Raw genomic sequence first — 19690 nt, forward strand, 5'->3', positions numbered from 1 at the left:
TCAAAATTAAAAGAAATAATCAAAGTAAATAAAATAAAAAAAAATCAGTAATTTAACAGTTAATCAGTGTGTAACATTTTCAGTTAATGTTATTTGTTTCTTTTTTGAACAAGAGAATTGTACTGAGAGACCTGTCATTCTTTTCCATGTGTTTGTGTCGTTTGTGTATCCGTGTGTGATTCTAAAACTGTCACCGTTTGTGACATACTTAGGTTAAACTCTCCTGTTTTTATTAATAATACAAACTCTTTTTAAACTTAAGTTAGAATTTTGTTTGTAAGAATATTTTTAGTAAATTTAGCATTGAAAAGTGAAGTACAACATTTTTTGTTCTTGAAACAAAAGTGAACAAAAGTTTTTAGAGGTTAGGTGGCGCCACGTGCTTAAACGAGCACGTTCTCGAAGAAGCTGTCCAGGTTCTTAATATAATAAAAATAATGTCTACTAACAGTAAAGTATCTGAGGTTACGGAAAAAATATCCGACATGGATATTGAAGAGCCGACGAAAAAGTTGACACATAAGGAAAAGAAGAAATTGAAAAAACAACAAGAATATGAGAGAACTTTGGAAATGATGACCAAGACTGGTGGACAGGGTCACAGTGAATTGGAATCAAATTTCACGGTTTCTCAAAGTGCTCCTCAAACACGTGGTGCACAACAATTGGATAATGCCGTTGATATTAAAGTGGAAAATTTCAGTATTGCAGCTAAGGGTAAAGAACTTTTTTCCAATGCCAGCTTGCTCATTGCTCAGGGTAGACGATATGGTCTCGTTGGTCCAAATGGGTAAGAATTTAGAATTTAAATAATTTTATTTTAATACTTTTCCATGTATTTGCAATTTTTATTCTTTATTTTTATATTTTTTCTCTATTTAATTTTTATTCTTTATTTAGAAAACAATTTGAGACAAAAAAACAAATTGGTAAAAAGTATGAAATTTATTTCAATTAAAAATTTCCAGACATGGTAAAACGACATTGTTGCGTCATATTCAAAAAAGAGCTTTCGCGATTCCACCGAATATCGACGTTCTTTATTGTGAACAGGAAGTTGTCGCCGATGATACGCCAGCTGTGGAGAATGTCCTCAATGCCGATGTTAAATGCAAGGAATTACAAGCCGAATGTAAACAACTGGAGGAGAAAGCAGAGCAGGGTGATGAATCCGTTCAATCCCGACTGCAGGAAGTTAGTCTTATTTTTAAAAATATTATTTTTACTAGCGCACGGAACGTGATATTCGATTTATTATTGTTATTCAAATTACAAAATTTTTTATTTCTAAATACAAATTTTCAAATAATTCCATAATCAAAATTTTTAAAAATTCACTTCTTAAGTACAAAATAAATTATTATTGTTTATATTTTCAAAAATTTTAATATAATAAATTCTTCGTAAGAATTCAACTATTTTTATTTAAATAATAACATTCTTCGGAAGAATTCGATTTTTTTTATATAAATAATAACATTCTTCGGAAGAATTACATTTTTTTAAACAAAATTTTTATAAAATTTCACAAAAGAATTAAATTATTTTCTAAAATTTTAATAAATGCTTCTAAACAATTCAATTATTTTTTAAATAGTAAAATTTTTGCAAAAATTCAATTATTTTCAAAAAAATTTTACGAAAAAATACAATTTTAATTCATTTCTTCGAAAAATTAAATTATTTTTAAAAATTTTCTGACAAAATTCAATTATTTAAAAAAATAATTGAATTTTTCAAAAGAGTTAAATTATTTAAAAAACTTTTAATAAAATCGAATTCAAGAATTCAATTATTTTTAAAAATAATGAAATTTTTGCTGGAATTGAATTATTTTAAATACAATTTTAATTTAATTCCAGGGAAATTAAATTATTTTTAAACATTTTTTTTTAAATTCTTCGAAAGAATTCAATAATATCAATAAATAGTCAATTTTTCACAGAAATTCAATTATTTTAAATACAATTTAAATTAAATTCTTCTCAAAAATTCACTTATTTTTTTAAATTTCGCAAAAATTAAATTATTTGTATAAATAAATGTTTCGCATAGATTCAATTATTTAAGAAAGATTTAGTAAAATTCTATTTAAGAAGTCTATTATTTTCAGAAATAATTAAATTGGAAATTGACTGAAAATCATTGAATTCATGTAAAGTATTTATAAAAAAATTTGAAAATAATTGAATTCATTTCAAGAATTTTATCAACATTTCTTTCAATAATTAAATTATTTCGATAAAATCTAATTAAAATTGTATTGAAAATAATTTAATTCTTGGCAAGATGTTTATTAAAATTCTTTAAAATAATTGAATTGTTTTGAAGAATTTATTTCAATATTCTTGAAAATAATTTAATTGTTTTCAAGAATTTATTTCAATATTCTTGAAAATAATTGAATTGTTTTAAAGAATTTTTACTGAAAATTTTAAAAATAATTGAATTTTAGAAGAGTTTCATTTAAGTTCAATTCAATTATTTTTTAAATAGTAAAATTTTTGCAGAAATTCAATTACATATTTGTAATACAATTTTAATTGAATTCCTCGTAAGAATTTAATTTAAAAAAAAAATTTAATGTATTTCGAATAAATTATATTATTTACTAAAATCTTAATAAATCCTTCGAAACAATTCAATTATTTTTATCAATAGTAAAATTCTTCACAAGAATTCAATTATTTTTATAAATATAGTAAAATTCTTTGCAGATATTCAATTATTTTCAAAACAATTTTAATTGAATTTCTCTGATGAATTCAAATATTTTTAAATATTTCCATAAATTTCAATTATTTCCTAAAATTTTAATAAATTCTTCACAAGAATTTAATTAATTCTACAAATAGTAAAATTCTTTGCAGGAATTGAATTATTTTTAATCAAATTTAAATAAATGACACGAAAAAATTTTATTATTTATAAAAATAGTTGCATTGTTTCGAAGAATTTATTAAACTTTTAGAAAATAATTGAATTGTGTCGAAGAATTTTATAGAAATATTTGAAAATAATTAAATTCTTTACAGAAATTCAATTATTTTTGAAACAACTTTAATTGAATTTCTGTAAAGAATTTAATTATTTTCAAATATTTCTATAAAATTCTTCGACACAATTCAATTATTTTCTAAAATTTTAAATAAATTCTTCGAAATATTTCAATTATTTCTATAAATAATAAAATTCTTCGCAATAGTTCTATTATTTTTCTAAATACTAAAATTCTTTGCAGAAATTCAATTCTTTTCAAAACAATTTGAATAGAATTTCTCGAAAGAATTTAATTATTTTCAAATATTTTACACAAAATTCATTTATTTCCTTAAAATTTTAATAAATTCTTCGTAAAAATTCAATTATTTTTATAAATAGTAAAATTCATCGCAAGAATTCAATTATTTTTAATAATAATAAAATTCTTCTCAGGAATTCAAATATTTTCAATACAATAAATTGTAATAAGATTCTTCTTCATAAAATTTAATTGCTTTCAAAATTTTAAATTAAAATTTTTAAACAAACTTCATTATTTTAAAAAAATTCAAAGAAATTCTTCAAAAAAATTTAATTCGGATGTTTAAAAATTTTAATAAAATTCATCGTGAGAATTCAATTATTTATTTTCTTAAATAAAATAACTCTTCGAAGGAATTCAATTTTTCTCTTCAAATTTTTTGATAAGATTCTTTGCAAGAATGCAATGATTTTCAATACATTAACTTTAAAATTGAAAATATTTAAAAAGAAAATAATTTTTTTTAAAAAGTTAGGAAACAGAAAAGCAATTAAGAACTAACTTCAAACTGCGAAGAGATTACCTGAATACACCGATTATTAATATAAAAAAATTTGCAATTATTTAAGTTTTCTAATTAATCAATTTCGAGATAAATCTCTTACTTTAATAAGAAAATATTTTCCTCCCCAGGTTTATGAAGAATTAAAGGCAATTGGCGCCGATTCAGCGGAACCGCGAGCACGACGAATTCTAGCGGGTTTGGGATTTTCCCGTGAAATGCAAAATCGAGCAACGAAAAATTTCTCCGGTGGTTGGCGAATGCGTGTCTCATTGGCGCGTGCACTTTTTCTTGAGCCAACATTACTTTTACTTGACGAACCAACGAATCATTTGGATTTAAATGCCGTTATTTGGCTCGATAATTATCTGCAATGCTGGAAAAAGACATTATTAATAGTTTCTCACGATCAAAGTTTCCTCGACAATGTTTGCACGGATATTATACATTTGGATCAATTGAAATTATTTTACTACAAGGGAAATTATAGTATGTTTAAGAAAATGTACGAGCAAAAACGAAAGGAAATGATAAAGGCTTATGAGAAGCAGGAGAAGAAAATTAAGGATCTCAAAGCGGCTGGACAGAGTAAAAAGCAAGCGGAGAAAAAACAAAAGGAAGTACTCACGAGGAAACAGGAGAAGAATCGTACGAAAATACAGAAACAAGAGGAGGATACAGGACCACAGGAATTGTTACAAAAGCCTAGGGATTATATTGTTAAATTTAGCTTTCCTGATCCACCGCCTCTTCAGCCACCGATTCTTGGTCTTCATAGTAAGCTATTTTTTCTTTTGACTCAATAATTTAATCCAGGGTTGCTACAGGTCAGGGGAACCAGGGAAAAGTCGGGGATTTTTAATAAAAGAACTGGAAAAAATTAAATTTCTATAGAATTCATAAGAAAATTTAAATTCTGAATTTTGGTGTCTTCTATGTTTGCCTCATAAACTATGAAGTTACCACGAATTCTAATACTAATTCTAATTCTTGAAATTTTTTTTCTATTTCTGACACGAATTAATTTTTTAATTTTATTATATTTAATTATTTCAAAAGTTTTAACGCAATTGCGTTAAAATAACTTTAACTTCATAAATAACAAAATTCTTTACTGAAATTCAATTATTTTTAGGAATTTTAATAAAATTCTTTGCAAAACTCAATTATTTTCATAAACAACAATATTCATCACGAGAATTCAATTATTTTCAAAAGTAATAAAATTCAATTATTAAAAAGTAGAAATTCAATTATTTAAAAAAATTTTAAAGAATATCTCGTCAATAATTCAATTTTCTTTATAAATAGCAAAATTTTTCACCAGAAATTCAATTATTTTCAAAAAATTTGAATAGAATTCTTTGCAAAATTTCAATTATTTTCAAAAGTTTTTCGTAATTCAATGATTTTCAATATTTACTATTTTTATAAAATTTATCACAAAATTTAATTGAAAAAAAATTTTTGATTTAATTCTACGAAAGCATTTAATTATTTTTATAAATAAAATACAATTTCTTTTAGGAATTCAATTATTTTCATCGCAGAATTTCAAATATTTTTAATACAATTTTAAATAAATTCCTCGAAAAATGCAATTTATTCTTAAAAATTTTATTAAAACACGACAAAAGAATTCAATTTTAAGAATCATTTGATTATTTAATAAAATAATAAAGTTTGTTGCAATAATTCAATTATTTTCATACATAACTTTTAATTCGTCGCAGGAAATCAATTGTTTTCAAAAATTTTTATGTGATTCTACAAAATAATTCAATTATCATGGTAAACAACAAAATTCTTTCCATAAAATCAATTATTTTAAGGAATTTTAATAAAATTCTTTTACAAAATTAATTATTTTGATAAATATTAAAATTTATCAGAAGAATTCAATTCTTTTGAAAAGTAATAAAATATACTTTGCAGAAATTTAATTATTTTCAAAATTTTTGAAAAATTCTCGTCAAGAATTAAGTTATTTTTATAAATAGGTAGCGAATTTCTTCTATAAGAAGTGAATTATTTTCAAAAATTTCAATAAAAATTCTTGGCAATATTTCAATTATTTAATCAAAATTTAATAAAATTCTTCGCATGCATGCAATTATTATTTAAATTCTTCCCATGAATTCAATTTGTATTTTTAAAAATTTTATTAAATTCTTCAAAAATTTTTAATTGTTTTCAAAAATTGTGATAAAATTCTTTAATTCTATAAATTTCAGTAAAATTTTAATTAAATTCCTTAAAAGAAATTAATTATTCTCAAAAGTTGTTAATAAAATTCTTCATAAAAATTGAATTTTAAGAAACATTCAATTATTCAATAAATTATTTATTTTTCTACTTAAATAATTGATTTCTTGTAGAATAATTTTCTAACAAAAGTTTATTTCAAAAAAGAATTTCAGTTAAAACTTTAGATAATAATTCAATATTAAAAGCATTATAGTGTGAATTTTTAGAAATAATTGAATTTTGAAAAGGTTTTAAATTAAAATCTTTGAAAATCTGAATTTTTCTCATACTTTTAAATTAAAAATTCTGTGAAACTAATTTTTTCGACAAATTTTATTTGATTTTTTTTGAAATTATTAGTAGTTTTTATTTTCTAATATTTATTTAAATGAAGAATTTCCTATCAATTTGATTTTAAATAAATAATTATGTATTCTTTCGAGAAATTTTATTAAAAATTGTATTGAAAATAATTGAATTCCTTCGAAACATTTTATTATTTATGATAATAATTGAATTCCTTTGAAGAATTTTATCATTTTTGAAAATATTTTAATTCTTGCGAAGAATTTTCTTATTTACTGAAATAATTGAATTTTTGCGGAGGATTTTACAGTTCATAAAAATAATTGAATTATTTCCAAGAATTTTATTTGAATTTTTGAAAATAATTGAATTGTTTGAAGGAATTTTATTAAAAATTTTCAAAATATTTATTTTTTAAAAGAATTTCATTAAAATTGTTGTTAATTAATATTTTTTAAAATAATTGTATTCGTTCGAGAAATTGTATTAAAATTGTATTAAAAATAATTGAATTGCTCTAAAGAATTTTATTATTTATGAATTATGAGAATAATGAAATTCTTGCGACAAATTTTATTACAATTTTTTAATAATAATGAACAAGATATATTATTATATGTACTTATTTAAAAATGAAGTTATTGATGTTTCCGAATAATTTTATTTTTAGAGAAATTCGCAAATAAAAGTATAGAATATTTTTTTAGTTTCCAATCATTTTTAGAATGAATCAGAATATTCTTTAGGGTCATGGAAAAAGTCGAAATTTTGTCTGGAAATCAGAGAAGAAACAAAGTTAAATTTTGTTGCAACTCTGTTTAATCTATTACTTAATTGTTAAAATTAAATTTTATTTTCAAATTTTTCAAAACTTGATCCAATTTTGTTTTCAGATGTGACATTCGCTTATGATGGACAAAAGTCACTTCTAATTGAAACCGATTTTGGAATTGATTTGAATTCCCGTGTTGCCATTGTCGGACCCAATGGAGTGGGAAAATCAACCTTCTTAAAACTCTTAATGGCTGATTTAACTCCCATGAAAGGAGAATTAATAAAAAATCACCGTCTGGTAAGTAAAGAGAAAGAACTTGTCAAATTAAATTTTGTATATTAATTAAATGAATTAATTAAATTAATTAAATTATTTAAATGAAATTTTGTAAAAATCTTTTCAATTGATTTTTATTTGAAGAATAAAAAAAGAATTGTTTTTTACAGAGAATAGGAAGATTTGATCAGCACTCGGGTGAGCATTTAACGGCAGAGGAAACACCATCGGAATATTTAATGCGCCTTTTTGATTTGCCTTATGAAAAAGCGCGAAAACAATTGGGAACATTTGGTCTCAGTTCACATGCTCATACAATTAAAATGAAAGATTTATCAGGAGGACAAAAGGCGCGTGTTGCGTTGGCTGAACTTTGTTTAAATGCACCTGACGTCGTGATTCTTGATGAACCGACAAATAATTTAGATATTGAATCAATTGATGCCTTGGCCGAAGCAATTAATGGATATAAGGGCGGAGTTATTATTGTAACTCACGACGAGAGACTAATAAGAGAAACTGATTGTTGTCTCTATGTCATTGAAAATCAACAAATCAATGAAATTGATGGTGATTTCGATGATTATAGAAAAGAATTACTCGAGAGTTTGGGAGAAGTGGTTAATAATCCTAGTATAGCTGCTAACGCCGCAGTGCTTCAATAATATATTTTCATAATCCATTAAAAAAAAAAAAAATTAAATTAAAATTTGTATCATATTTCGAAACAAAATAGGAAAAAAAAAATTTGATTCTATAAACTAGAAATGAATTTAAATGATTCTGAATAAAAGAGAAAAGATTATTAATTTTTAAATAATAATAAGAAAGAAAAAAACATATATTTATTCAAAAAAAAAAATATTATATAAAATTCCTTCATTTTTTTTTAAATAGAAAAATGTTTGCTAATTTCACTTGCAAAAAAGAGAGAATTGTTTTTTATAAAAGGTGAAATGTCTGTAATTTTAATGAAAAATCACACTATTTAATGTTCATAAAAAAAATAATAAATTTAAGAATGAAGTGAGTAATTGTTCTCGACTTCTTTGTTTGTAAATAAAGCTTGTGAATATTGTAAGAGAATTAGAATGTTAATTTATTAATTTATTCTTTTTTTTTTGTACTTAAAATTTGTGAACAATTTTTCTATTATAAATATTTAACAAAAAAAAAATTATGTGCATTCAGAAAATTTTGTAAACAGAGAAATTTAAATAATGAAATAAATTTTGTCCATTGTTCAAAAATCTATTTGATGTTTATTCTATTTTTAATTATTTCTTAAAATTGCAAAGGTTTTGTAATAATTAAAAATTGTTGATTAATAATTCAAAAAATTATAATTAAAAAGAATTTTTAATTCGTAAAAAGAAATAAAAAAATGTTATAAAAACTTTTTAAATTCAATATTTTTTATTTTTTAATCAATAATCACTAAAATATAAAATTATTTACTATAATTATTTAAATACAATATTATTTTCTTAATAATTTTTTTAATTAATATGTAATTCAAAATATTAAAAAATTTATTCGATTATTAAACAATTGTCCAAGAAATGAAATAGTTTTTTTTATGAATAACTTTTGACAGTTGATAACATTGAGGTTAGAATCTGTTGACATTTCTGTTATTTAAATACTTTTAAAAATATTGTCTGTGATTAAACAAGACAAACAAATATAACCAATATAAACAAAAATAGAGAGAGAAAAAGAAATTAGAGATTTTTATTGTAACAAATTTTGACAGTTTATAACTTTGAGGTTAGAATCTGTTGACATTTCTATTATTTCTGTTATTTAGAAATATTATTTATGGTTTTCTTTATTTATTTAAACAAATAAATAAATAGAGAATAAATAAAGTACAGACTGTTTTTTATAACAAGTCATAACTTTGAGGTTAGAATCTAATCGACATTTCTGTCACTTGTTCTGTTATATTTAAGAATATTATTCACGGTTTTAATTATAAAATCTAATTTTTTATAAAGCAATAATAGTTATTACACATAATTATTTAATTAATAGATGATTTTTAACATCTAAAATTCGAGAAAACTCCAAGTACATTTTGTGCTACTTCTTCTTTTGAGTTACATAAAATCCTAATACGTTATAGGAATTACCGGCAAATTTTCATTCAAAATTTGAAAGATTCGTACTAGGATCATAGAATAATATAAGAGGTGGCATAGTATCAACCAATCAGAATGCTGCTTTAGACTTGACTTGCAATACAGTGGGAAGTATTAGGAGCAGTATAAACAAACAGAGGTGGCATTATTCTTAACCAATCAGAAAGCTGCTTAATGTACTTTTGAATTTTCCCGCACAGCAGTAGTAGTAACCTAAAGGATTATTCTGATTGGCTGACACTATGCCACTTCCCATATCATTCTATACTCCTGATACGATTTTGTCATATTTCAACTGAGAAAATAGCCTTTTCACTGCATTGAATGTATTAGAGGCTATGTATATTAAAATAAGAAGTGGCACTACTGTATAAATAAAATTAAACGTAGAAATGAGTTCATAAAATATATTTATACTGATAAATATAATTTTATTAATTTAAGGAAATAAAAATTATAAAACAGTAAAAAAAGAATTAAAAAAAAAGAAAATAGAAAAAACAAAAGGAAATAAAGAAATGTTATAAAAACTTTTTAAATTCAATATTTTGTATTTTAATCAATCACTAAAAGATAATTTACTATAATTATTTAAATATATTATTATTTTCTTAATAATTTTTTTAAAAATACAAATAAAATAATTTTTTTTACTAATAACTGAGGATATAAATTAATAGTAATTCTAATAATTGATTTAATTGTTATTTATATTTTTGATTTTCAATTATTTAGGTATTAATAATTATTTATTATTATTTATTAATGATTAGTTTGAAATATTGTTAATAATAATAATTATTATTTTATTATTATTTATTATTATTATTAATTATTTATAAATATTTTATTATAAATATTATTTTTACAAATTGCAACAAAAATTTAAAAAATGCTTTAATTAAATAAAAATCCTTCTTATTTCATTCATGAGAATTCATACAATATTTAATAAATAAATAACAATAAAAAAATCAATTTTTGCATAGTTTGCTGTTTACAAATAATAAACAAATTGTGAATTAATTTTATTAATAAAATACTTTAATTCATTACATTAATTAATTATAAACGTATAAATAATTTATTTAGTTGTAATAAATTCAATTTAAATAAATAATAAAGTAGAAATTGTTTTTTTTATAACTTTTATAGACATTTTATATTAACTTTCAAGTTAGAATTACCGGCACATTTTCATTCAAAATTTGAAAGAAGCGTATCAGGATCATAGGACAATATGAGAGGTGGCATAATGTCAACCAATCAGAATGCTTCTTTAACCTTTGCTTTATATTCTAGCGGGAAATATTAGGAGTAGCAGAAACAAACAGAGGTGGCACGTTTGTCAGCCAATCAGAATTTTACTTTAATTAATTTCAAATTTTCGCGGGCTCAAATATTAGTGAAACTTAAAGGTGCATTCTGATTAGTTGACACTTGTGCCACTTCTCACAGCATTCTATATTCCTGATACGATTTTTTAAATTACTGATGAAAATGCGGTTAGAAATGCTTAAATCGTATTAGGATTTTATGATTTTGAATTAAGAAGTGGCAGAAGCTGATGAGTTTTCTTAATTTGTGGGTTAAAATAATTAGAGAATTATCTGTTAAATAGTTATTTAATTACGATTCTATAATATATAAGTTGTTTGTGTTTAATTTTATACATTTTATATTAAACAAAGAAAATTACTGGTAAAAAAATGTCCGTAGGAAAAAAATGATAAAAAAAAATTCTAAAATAATATAAATATTACAAACTAATAAAAAATTCAAGAAAAGTTAATATTTCACATGAAATTAAAATCAAAATTGATAAAATAACATAAATAGTAAAAGTTAAAAATTATTATAAATAGTTACTATTAAAAATTAATAATTGCTTACAAAATACTTTGTAAACAAAATTAAAATTAAAAAGAAATTGAAAATTTAGTTTAGAATAATAAAGAGGATAAATAAATGAACAAATTTTAGACATTGTTTTTAAATTTAACAATAAAATTTTATTATAAACTTTCAAATTTCTCGCTTTTGAATAATCTGACTCGTGTGGTTACTTCCGCCCGTCATATGGTCTTTTCCTGTGTACGCCTCCGTCATTTTACACGTGGTTGAAACACAGAGACGTTATTTGACAAATTAACGGTAAGAAAAATAAAAAAAATTAATTGTTTAGTGTCCCTGAATAAATTTCAAGTATTTCTTTATAAAATAAAATTTAAAAAAAGTGTTTCCGTGTAGTTATTAAGTTTTACCAGGTGAATCAATTTCATGTATCACGCGAATTCGACTCGTCGCATATTTATTTACTTCTTTTCCTCTCTATATCGTCTTTTTGTTTATTATTATTTACTTTTCTTGCTATTTCCAGCACTGTTGTTTATTGAAATTACTCGGTTAAATTGTTTTTCGATTTTATTTATTTATAAGTCCTTCTTGATTTCCTAACCTCAAAATGAATGTAGAAAGTGAATTCCTCTGCGGCTTATAACTTTACGGGAGAAATATATTTTTTATCGTATTTTTTTTAGGTGAGTTGAAAGTAATTATCAATTTGTTTTGTTTTTCTAGATTCACCATGGCAGATAATATGGAGACGTTTGATGATTTCGGAGCGACGACCGAAACAATGCCAGCCGGATGGTCGGCGGAATTACCGGAGATTAAACTTTTTGGACGTTGGAATTGCGAGGATGTGCAAGTCAGTGATATGTCTTTGCAGGATTACATTGCCGTGAAGGAAAAGAATGCAAAATATTTGCCTCACTCTGCAGGCAGATATGCGGCTAAACGTTTCCGTAAGGCCCAATGTCCCATTGTTGAGCGTCTCACCAATTCGCTCATGATGCATGGTCGTAATAATGGTAAAAAACTCATGGCCGTGCGTATTGTGAAGCATTCGTTTGAAATCATTTATTTGTTGACTGGCGAAAATCCCCTTCAGGTAAAAATTTTTCTTTGTGTATTTTTATCTATTTGATCTATTTTTTGTCATTTTTCGGAAAAATAATTGTATTTTTTTTGTTTTGATAAAGGTACTCGTTACGGCGATTATAAATTCAGGACCAAGGGAAGATTCAACGAGAATTGGACGTGCGGGTACTGTGAGACGTCAAGCAGTTGACGTTTCTCCATTGAGACGTGTTAATCAAGCAATATGGTTACTTTGCACTGGAGCCAGGGAAGCTGCATTCCGCAATATTAAAACAATCGCAGAATGCTTGGCCGACGAGCTGATTAACGCTGCGAAAGGTTCATCAAATTCTTATGCCATTAAGAAGAAGGACGAACTTGAGCGTGTCGCTAAATCAAACAGATAAACTGTCTCCACTTCTTATTCGTAAGAAATAAACTTTAAGTATAATAAATTTTGAAAGTTTGTTAATTCATTTTCACAATTCTTTGCAAAAATCCTTTTTTAATTCACATTTTTCAGGAAAAGTAGAATATTGATCAGAAAAAATTCAGGGATTTTTATTAAAAGCGCAGGAAAAAATTAAATGTTTAGAATTTATAAGAAAATTGAGAATTTTTTTTTCTTTTCGTTTGCCTCGAAAACTATGAAATTATCACTAATTCTAAAAAAAAATCTTAAATTTTTTCTACTTCTGATAATAATTTATTTTAAATAACTTAATTCTATTGAAGAACTGCCATAAAGTTATATTACTTATCAATCATTTAATGTTTCAATTTTTAAAATCTTTAAACAATTCTTTGAAAGAATTCAACTATTTTAATAAATATTAAAATTCTTTCCATAAATTTAATTATATTCAAAAATTAAAACAAATTCTCGTTAACATTTCAATTATCTTTATACATAAATCGCAAAATTCTTCGTCAAACTTCAATTATACTTAGGAATTTTTGTAAAATTTCATTATTTTCATAAATAAGAATATTCATCGCAAGAATTCAATTATTTTTGAAAATTAATAAAATTCTTCGCAAAAATTCTATTATTTTCAAAAAATCTAAAAACAAATTGTCATCAACATTTCAATTATTTTTATAAATGAATAGCAAAATTCAATTATTTTCAGGGATTTTAATAAAAGTCATTGCAAAATTCAATTATTTTCAAAAATTTTAATAAAATTCATTATAAAATTTCTATTAATATCAAAAATTTTTCTTAATTTAATGATTTTAAGTATTCTACTATCTTAATAAAATTTCTCAAAAGAATTCAATTATTAAACAAAAATTTTGATAACATTCTACACAAACATTCAATTATTTTCCAAAAAAATGAAAATTTCATAAGAATTCAATTTTTTAAAATACAGAATTTGCAAAAGTTTTTTCGAGAAAATCAAAAATTTTTAAATTTAGCATTAAATTCTTCGCAGCTATTCAATTATTTTCATAATTTTTAAAATTCATTTTAGGGAATTAATTACTTTCATAATTGAATTCGTAGGAATTTCATAAAATTCGGAGGAAGTCAATTATTTTCATAAATAAGAATATTCATCAGAAGAATTTAATTATCTTCAAAAGTAATAAAAATCAATTATTTTCAAAAATTTTAATAAAATTCATTGCAAAATTTTTCTTAATTCAATAATTCGTGTATCTATTATTTTAATAAAAATTTCCAAAAGAATTCCATTATTTAAAAACAATTTTGCCAAAGTTCTACATGAATATTCAATTATTTTCTAAAATTAATAAAAATTTCACAGGAATTCAATAATTATTAAAAATAGAATTTTCATTAATTTTTTCGAAAAAAACAAATTGTTTAAAACTTCTTTACAAAATTCTTGGCAATACCTAATTCAATTATTTTCATAATTATAATAAAACGAATTTCAGAATTTCAATTATTTTTAATACAATTTTAATCAAATTCTTCGAAAAATGTAATAATTTTTAAAAAATTTATTAAAATTCGTCGAAAGAATTCAATTTTTTAAAAATTTGTTATAAAAATTATGTATAAGATTCAATTTTAAGAATCATTCTATTATTCAATCATTTTTGTATTTTTGTATTTATATAATTTTGATTACATTTTTTATGGGAATTGAAGTATTTTAAATTAATTTTTAATTAAATTCCTGTGAAGTAATCAATTATTTTCGAAAAATTTTAATTAAATTCTTAGCAAAAATTTCAATTATTTTCATAATTAATAATTTTTTCCCTGGGATTAAATTATTTTAAAGAATTTTAATAAAATTTTTCGAACAAATTCAATTATTTGAAAAATTTGATAATATTTTTTATGAGAATTGAATTATTTTTATAATAATTAATAAAATTCTCCGCAGTAATTTAATTATTTTAAATAATTTGAATAAAATTCCTAGCAAAAATTTTATTATTTTTAAAAATTTCATTAAAATTCTTTAAAAGAAAAAAATTTAATTAAATACTTTGAAAAAATTTAATTTTTTTTTTAAATAATAAAATTTTTTGTAGTAATTCAATTTTTGTAAAAAATTTTGATAAAATTCTTTATAATTTAAGAATTTACTTATTTTTAATACAATGATGTCAAAAAAATTCAATTTTGTCAAAATCTATTGATAAAATTTTTTAATGAGAATTCAGTTTCAAGAAACATTCAATTATTCAATAAAAAAAATTGATTTTAAAAATTAATTTTAGTTAAAGTTTTAGATAATAATTGAATTTTGGAGAATTTACTAGTAATTGCAGTTTTTAGAAATAATTGAATTTTGTAAAGGTTTCAAATTAAAATCTTTGGAAATCTAAATTTTTCATACTTTTAATTAAAACTTCTATGCAACTAATTTTATTCAAAAAGCTTAAGCGAAATTTTTTATAATTATTTCAAGTTTTTATTTTCTAATTTGAATATTTAATTAAAAAGTTTCCGAATTAAGGAAATTCGTAAATAAATGTGATATAGATTTGAAAGGAGGAAAAAAGAAACTTATTTTTGGTTTGGAATTTTTATTTTAATAAATATTTATATCGTAATAGATGATACATAATACACTGTGAAAGATCAAGATCGGTATATGAAAAAAAAAACGAAAAAAAATTGATGAATCTATTTCACATTTCATCGATATCAAATTCTCGTTGAACTCACTGTTACTTGTGTAACTCTTTAATTTTGCGTTCGCATATCGATTCGACGGTTTACAAAATAAAGAGAAACACAAAACTTAAACAAATAGTTTTTTGCACTCTGGCAGAAAGTGCCGAAAACATTTTTTTTTTCAAATTTCTTTCTTTTTTTTCACCACGAAAAGTACGCTATATTTAGAAAAGGAGAGCGATGTCCATCTTTCGAAGTTCATACATTATTTACATTTTGCAAAAAAGAAAAATTAACAGAGTTAACTGAAAAAAATTACGATTCGACAATGCGTTTCTTGCATTTCTTTTTTAAATTTCTAGTCTTCTGATGTATTTTTTTTTGTATTTGATTCATGTACTTTGTACTTTCGAGTTTTAATTCGAAATGAAATCGTGCATTCTTAATCTAAGCGATACGCAATTTATTAATTATTATTAATAACGGATCGTATTAATGATCAGTCAAAAAAGAGAAAAACAAATTTTCTCTCTAGAGGAAAAAATAATTTTCTCCAATATTTTTCATTTTTTTCAAAGTATTCAATTTACTTTGTTTATATTAAAAATTAAATTTCTTGAATCTTCCCATTTATTTTCTTTTCGCAAAGAAAAGGCGAACGAGCCGAAAAAAAATTAGATTTTTGAAAACCTTTTTTTTTTGGAAGATTTAAGTTACATTTTCTTTTTTTTCCTTTTTACAAATTGAATCGTGACAAAATTTCTATTTCTATTTTGAAAATACAAAAACTAAGAGAGGGCGGAGGGAAAAAAAAGAACATTTTCAACTGAAAAACTGAGTCGAATCCACCACATTCAGCTTATTTAAATATAAATATAAGTAATCACTTTGAGAGGTAATTTGCGTGTCTTGTCGTTAACTTTGTGAGATCAATGACTTGGCAAATTTATAAAGCCAGTCCTTTGCCCTTTGCCATTATTAACTTAAGTCTAATTAAAAAATATACAAATAAGTACATCGTGAAATTGTTGGAAGCGCTTTACACAATTAAATCGGTAATTATTTTCCAAATAAATGAATTCAACGAATTTTTTCCCTATTTTCCGAAAATAAAATAAGTTTTCAAATTTCGAATAATAATTCTTTAGAAATATTAAATATGACAAAAATTAATAATTAGAATACAAAAAAAAATTTCGTGAATTCATTTATTCTTGACAACTTTTTTTTTAAATCTCTTTCTCGCAAGTACAACAATCAACTTTTATTGTCATCAAACAATGAACTAAAAGTACTTGACATAAATATTTAATGAGATAAATAACTAATTCTATTGATATTTGTCGAAATAATATTATGAAGTCTTTCGAGAATGGGAAGCAGGTAACGGAATAAAACCGTTTCACCCAAAATTTGTGCTAACCTTTGAACTATCTAGATAATGAATTATATTTTAATTAATAATATTAATAAAAAGAGAGTGTTTGTAGAGAGTAAAAAAAAAGAATTACATTAAGTACAATTCTCGCGAAAAAAATCGCTTTTTAAACAATAAAAATGTAAAATAGCAAATAAAAAAAAAGTACTGGAATAGATAAAGAAAATGAACTTATCTAATTTTTTCCAAATGAAATTAATCATAAATTAAATAAAACGTCCCACATTTTTTTTTCTTTCAAAAATTACAAAAGGCAGGATTAATGTAATTATATTTATATATCGTAGATAAAAAATATCACAAACGAACTTTTAATCGACTAAGTACGATTAAATAGCTTCGCTAAGAATTCTTTTTCTTGAAGCAACAAATTAAACAAACAAAAAAATTTCGATTTAATCACGAGCTTTTCTATCACTTTTCGTTATATTCTACATTTTTCGATTTTTTAAATTTGAAATTCAATTCCCATGAATTAAAACTGAAAAGAAAAAAAAACATTTCAAAAATCGAAAATTTGGATTAATTTGAAAAAATTACAAGAAAATTTAAACAATACAGATTAATTAATTATAAAGAGATTCAAGATTCTACAGTTACAAAATAACTATAATCAATTTTTGGCTTTTAATAAAAATTTTCCCAATCTTTCGGAAAAAGATTTAAATTATAAAAAAACGATTAAAAAAAACGTTAAAATCCTAATTTTTATAAATTTTACACTCTATGAACTTTTTTAAATTAAATTCAACAGACAGAGTTTTAACCTCGATTTTAACAATTTCGGGATAATAGCTTAAAGTTTATTTACTTAAAGCGATAAAATTTGGAAAACTTAATACGAAAAAATTTGTTTTTAAATAAAAAATTGTTCGCTTTTTAAAACGGAACAAAAAAAAAAGCTAAAGCTAAAGCTTTTCTATCACTGTTCGAAACAAAATAATTTTTTTTCGTTTCGTTAAATTCTCTTATTTCCTAAGGTTTATAAATATCTTTTTTTTTTGTCGAAAGCTCGTTTTTTTAAATCGCAATGACTGTAAGCAATTTTAGAAACGAAAAATTGTCGAAAGCTTTACAGTTGTAGAAAAATTTGGGATAACCCAAAATTTGTTCTAATTATTAATAAATGAGAAAATTGCTTCAAAATCAAAGTTCTTAGCATTTGGCGAAACTAATTAAGAACGATTCCTTAGTCAATAAATAGATTAAAAAATAACAACCTTGTACAATGAACGACTGTGACACGCAAATATCTCTTTTTTTTTGCCTTGCAGCTTAGAAGGTAATTTTTTGTAGTCCTTAATTAATCGACCGTAAGAGTAAAAAAAAAAGTGCGCAATTGTGAGCACAAATCACAATTTTTTTTTTTGAAATTCTGAATTAATATTATTAATTATTAATTTGGAATTTCTGTTTGAAAGACTTCTTTCAACGAAAAAAAAGAGAGAGTGTTTTTGTAGCGAAGATATCGACTCAGAAAAAGATTTTTAGAAAAAGGAGTTACATTCACTAAACATCTAAATTTATTTGTGCTCACAGAACCTCATTCTTCTGACTAGTCGGCTTTTACTGCCATTACAACACGTAATAAGTTAATTGTCATGACAATGCCGTGTATTTACATTTATGAAATGATGTCTAGTAGATGATTTTTTTTCCTCAATTAACCGGCCTCTTGAATTTTTTTCCATTTCAAGACAAAAAAAAAATTGTTTTAATAGAGAAAAAATCTTGTAAAGAATAATTAATTGTTCAATTAATTAATTATCCTTTACAAGATTTTTTCTATATTAAAACAATTTTAGTTTCTTAATTGCAACTACTTTCTATTTTCTAATCATCGAAATGAATAAAATTATTTCCAGTCAAAAAAAAAAAAAAAATTAAACATTTCTCAAGTTGCAAACTTTTAAAAGATTCAAATCATTTTTTTTTTTGGGATTCAAAATTCTATCATAGCTGATAAAAGAAGAAAAAGGGGAAAAAAATTCAATAAAGCCAGTGATAAAATGAAAAGTCGGTTTTAAAAGAGAAGCGAGAGCGAGACAGTTTTTGACTGAGTTGAAAATGATGTGAGTAGAACGATAACAATGAGAACAAGAAGCCTAAATCCTGTTTCTTTGCGAACGACGAACTCCTCCTTTTGTTTTTTGTTTTATTCTGTTTATGAGTAGATGGCTGTTTTAATGATGTTAAAATGACATGGCTTTTAATACGCCCAATGATTGTTTTCTTTTTTTCTCTTTAATAATTATTTTATACGATGGACTAGCTTCGGAGTGCGACTTGAGTCGCAAAAATATGCAATGATTAGCATATGCTGTGAGTAGATTGTCAAGAATCGGTTAACGATTTAAAAATCGTTTGAGAAATTCAATTTACAAGAGAATTCTTTTTATACATTACAAAAGAAAAATGTATATAGACCAAAATTTGACGAAAAATCCTAATAAAACGTAGTTTGTTTTTTGATTCCTTGATTTTTCAAATCGATATTCAACAGTGACATTTCATGTCCTTTTTTTTAAAGTTTTAATTACACAACACACCCAACAAATTTTCAATTCTAAAGAAAAATTTCATAAATAAATTCCCTTCATGTGAGTATTTTTTTTAAAAGCGTGTTTTTTTTTCCTCGGGATTTTAGTTTTAAAGTGATTTCCCAAA

General features: G+C 23.0%; 2 protein-coding genes across 2 annotated transcripts; both read left to right on the plus strand.

Moving 5' to 3' along the window:
- Window positions 1-16: 16 nt before the first annotated feature.
- Window positions 17-8178, plus strand: LOC122507845 (ATP-binding cassette sub-family F member 1). The gene is made up of 5 exons (XM_043620787.1): window positions 17-790; window positions 969-1194; window positions 3938-4583; window positions 7253-7431; window positions 7581-8178. Exons 1-5 carry the CDS (start codon window positions 438-440, stop codon window positions 8073-8075), a joined length of 1899 nt encoding a protein of 632 aa, XP_043476722.1. The 5' UTR covers window positions 17-437; the 3' UTR covers window positions 8076-8178.
- A 3373-nt stretch (window positions 8179-11551) lies between these two features.
- LOC122507971 (40S ribosomal protein S5) lies at window positions 11552-12931 on the plus strand. Its single transcript, XM_043620998.1, has 3 exons — window positions 11552-11708; window positions 12135-12507; window positions 12599-12931. The coding sequence occupies exons 2-3, from the start codon at window positions 12142-12144 to the stop codon at window positions 12881-12883; spliced, it is 651 nt and encodes a 216-aa protein (XP_043476933.1). The 5' UTR covers window positions 11552-11708; window positions 12135-12141; the 3' UTR covers window positions 12884-12931.
- Window positions 12932-19690: the final 6759 nt, after the last annotated feature.

The sequence above is a fragment of the Leptopilina heterotoma genome, unplaced genomic scaffold, assembly GCF_015476425.1.
Source record: "Leptopilina heterotoma isolate Lh14 unplaced genomic scaffold, ASM1547642v1 Lhet_52, whole genome shotgun sequence".
Taxonomy (NCBI): Eukaryota; Metazoa; Arthropoda; class Insecta; order Hymenoptera; family Figitidae; genus Leptopilina; species Leptopilina heterotoma.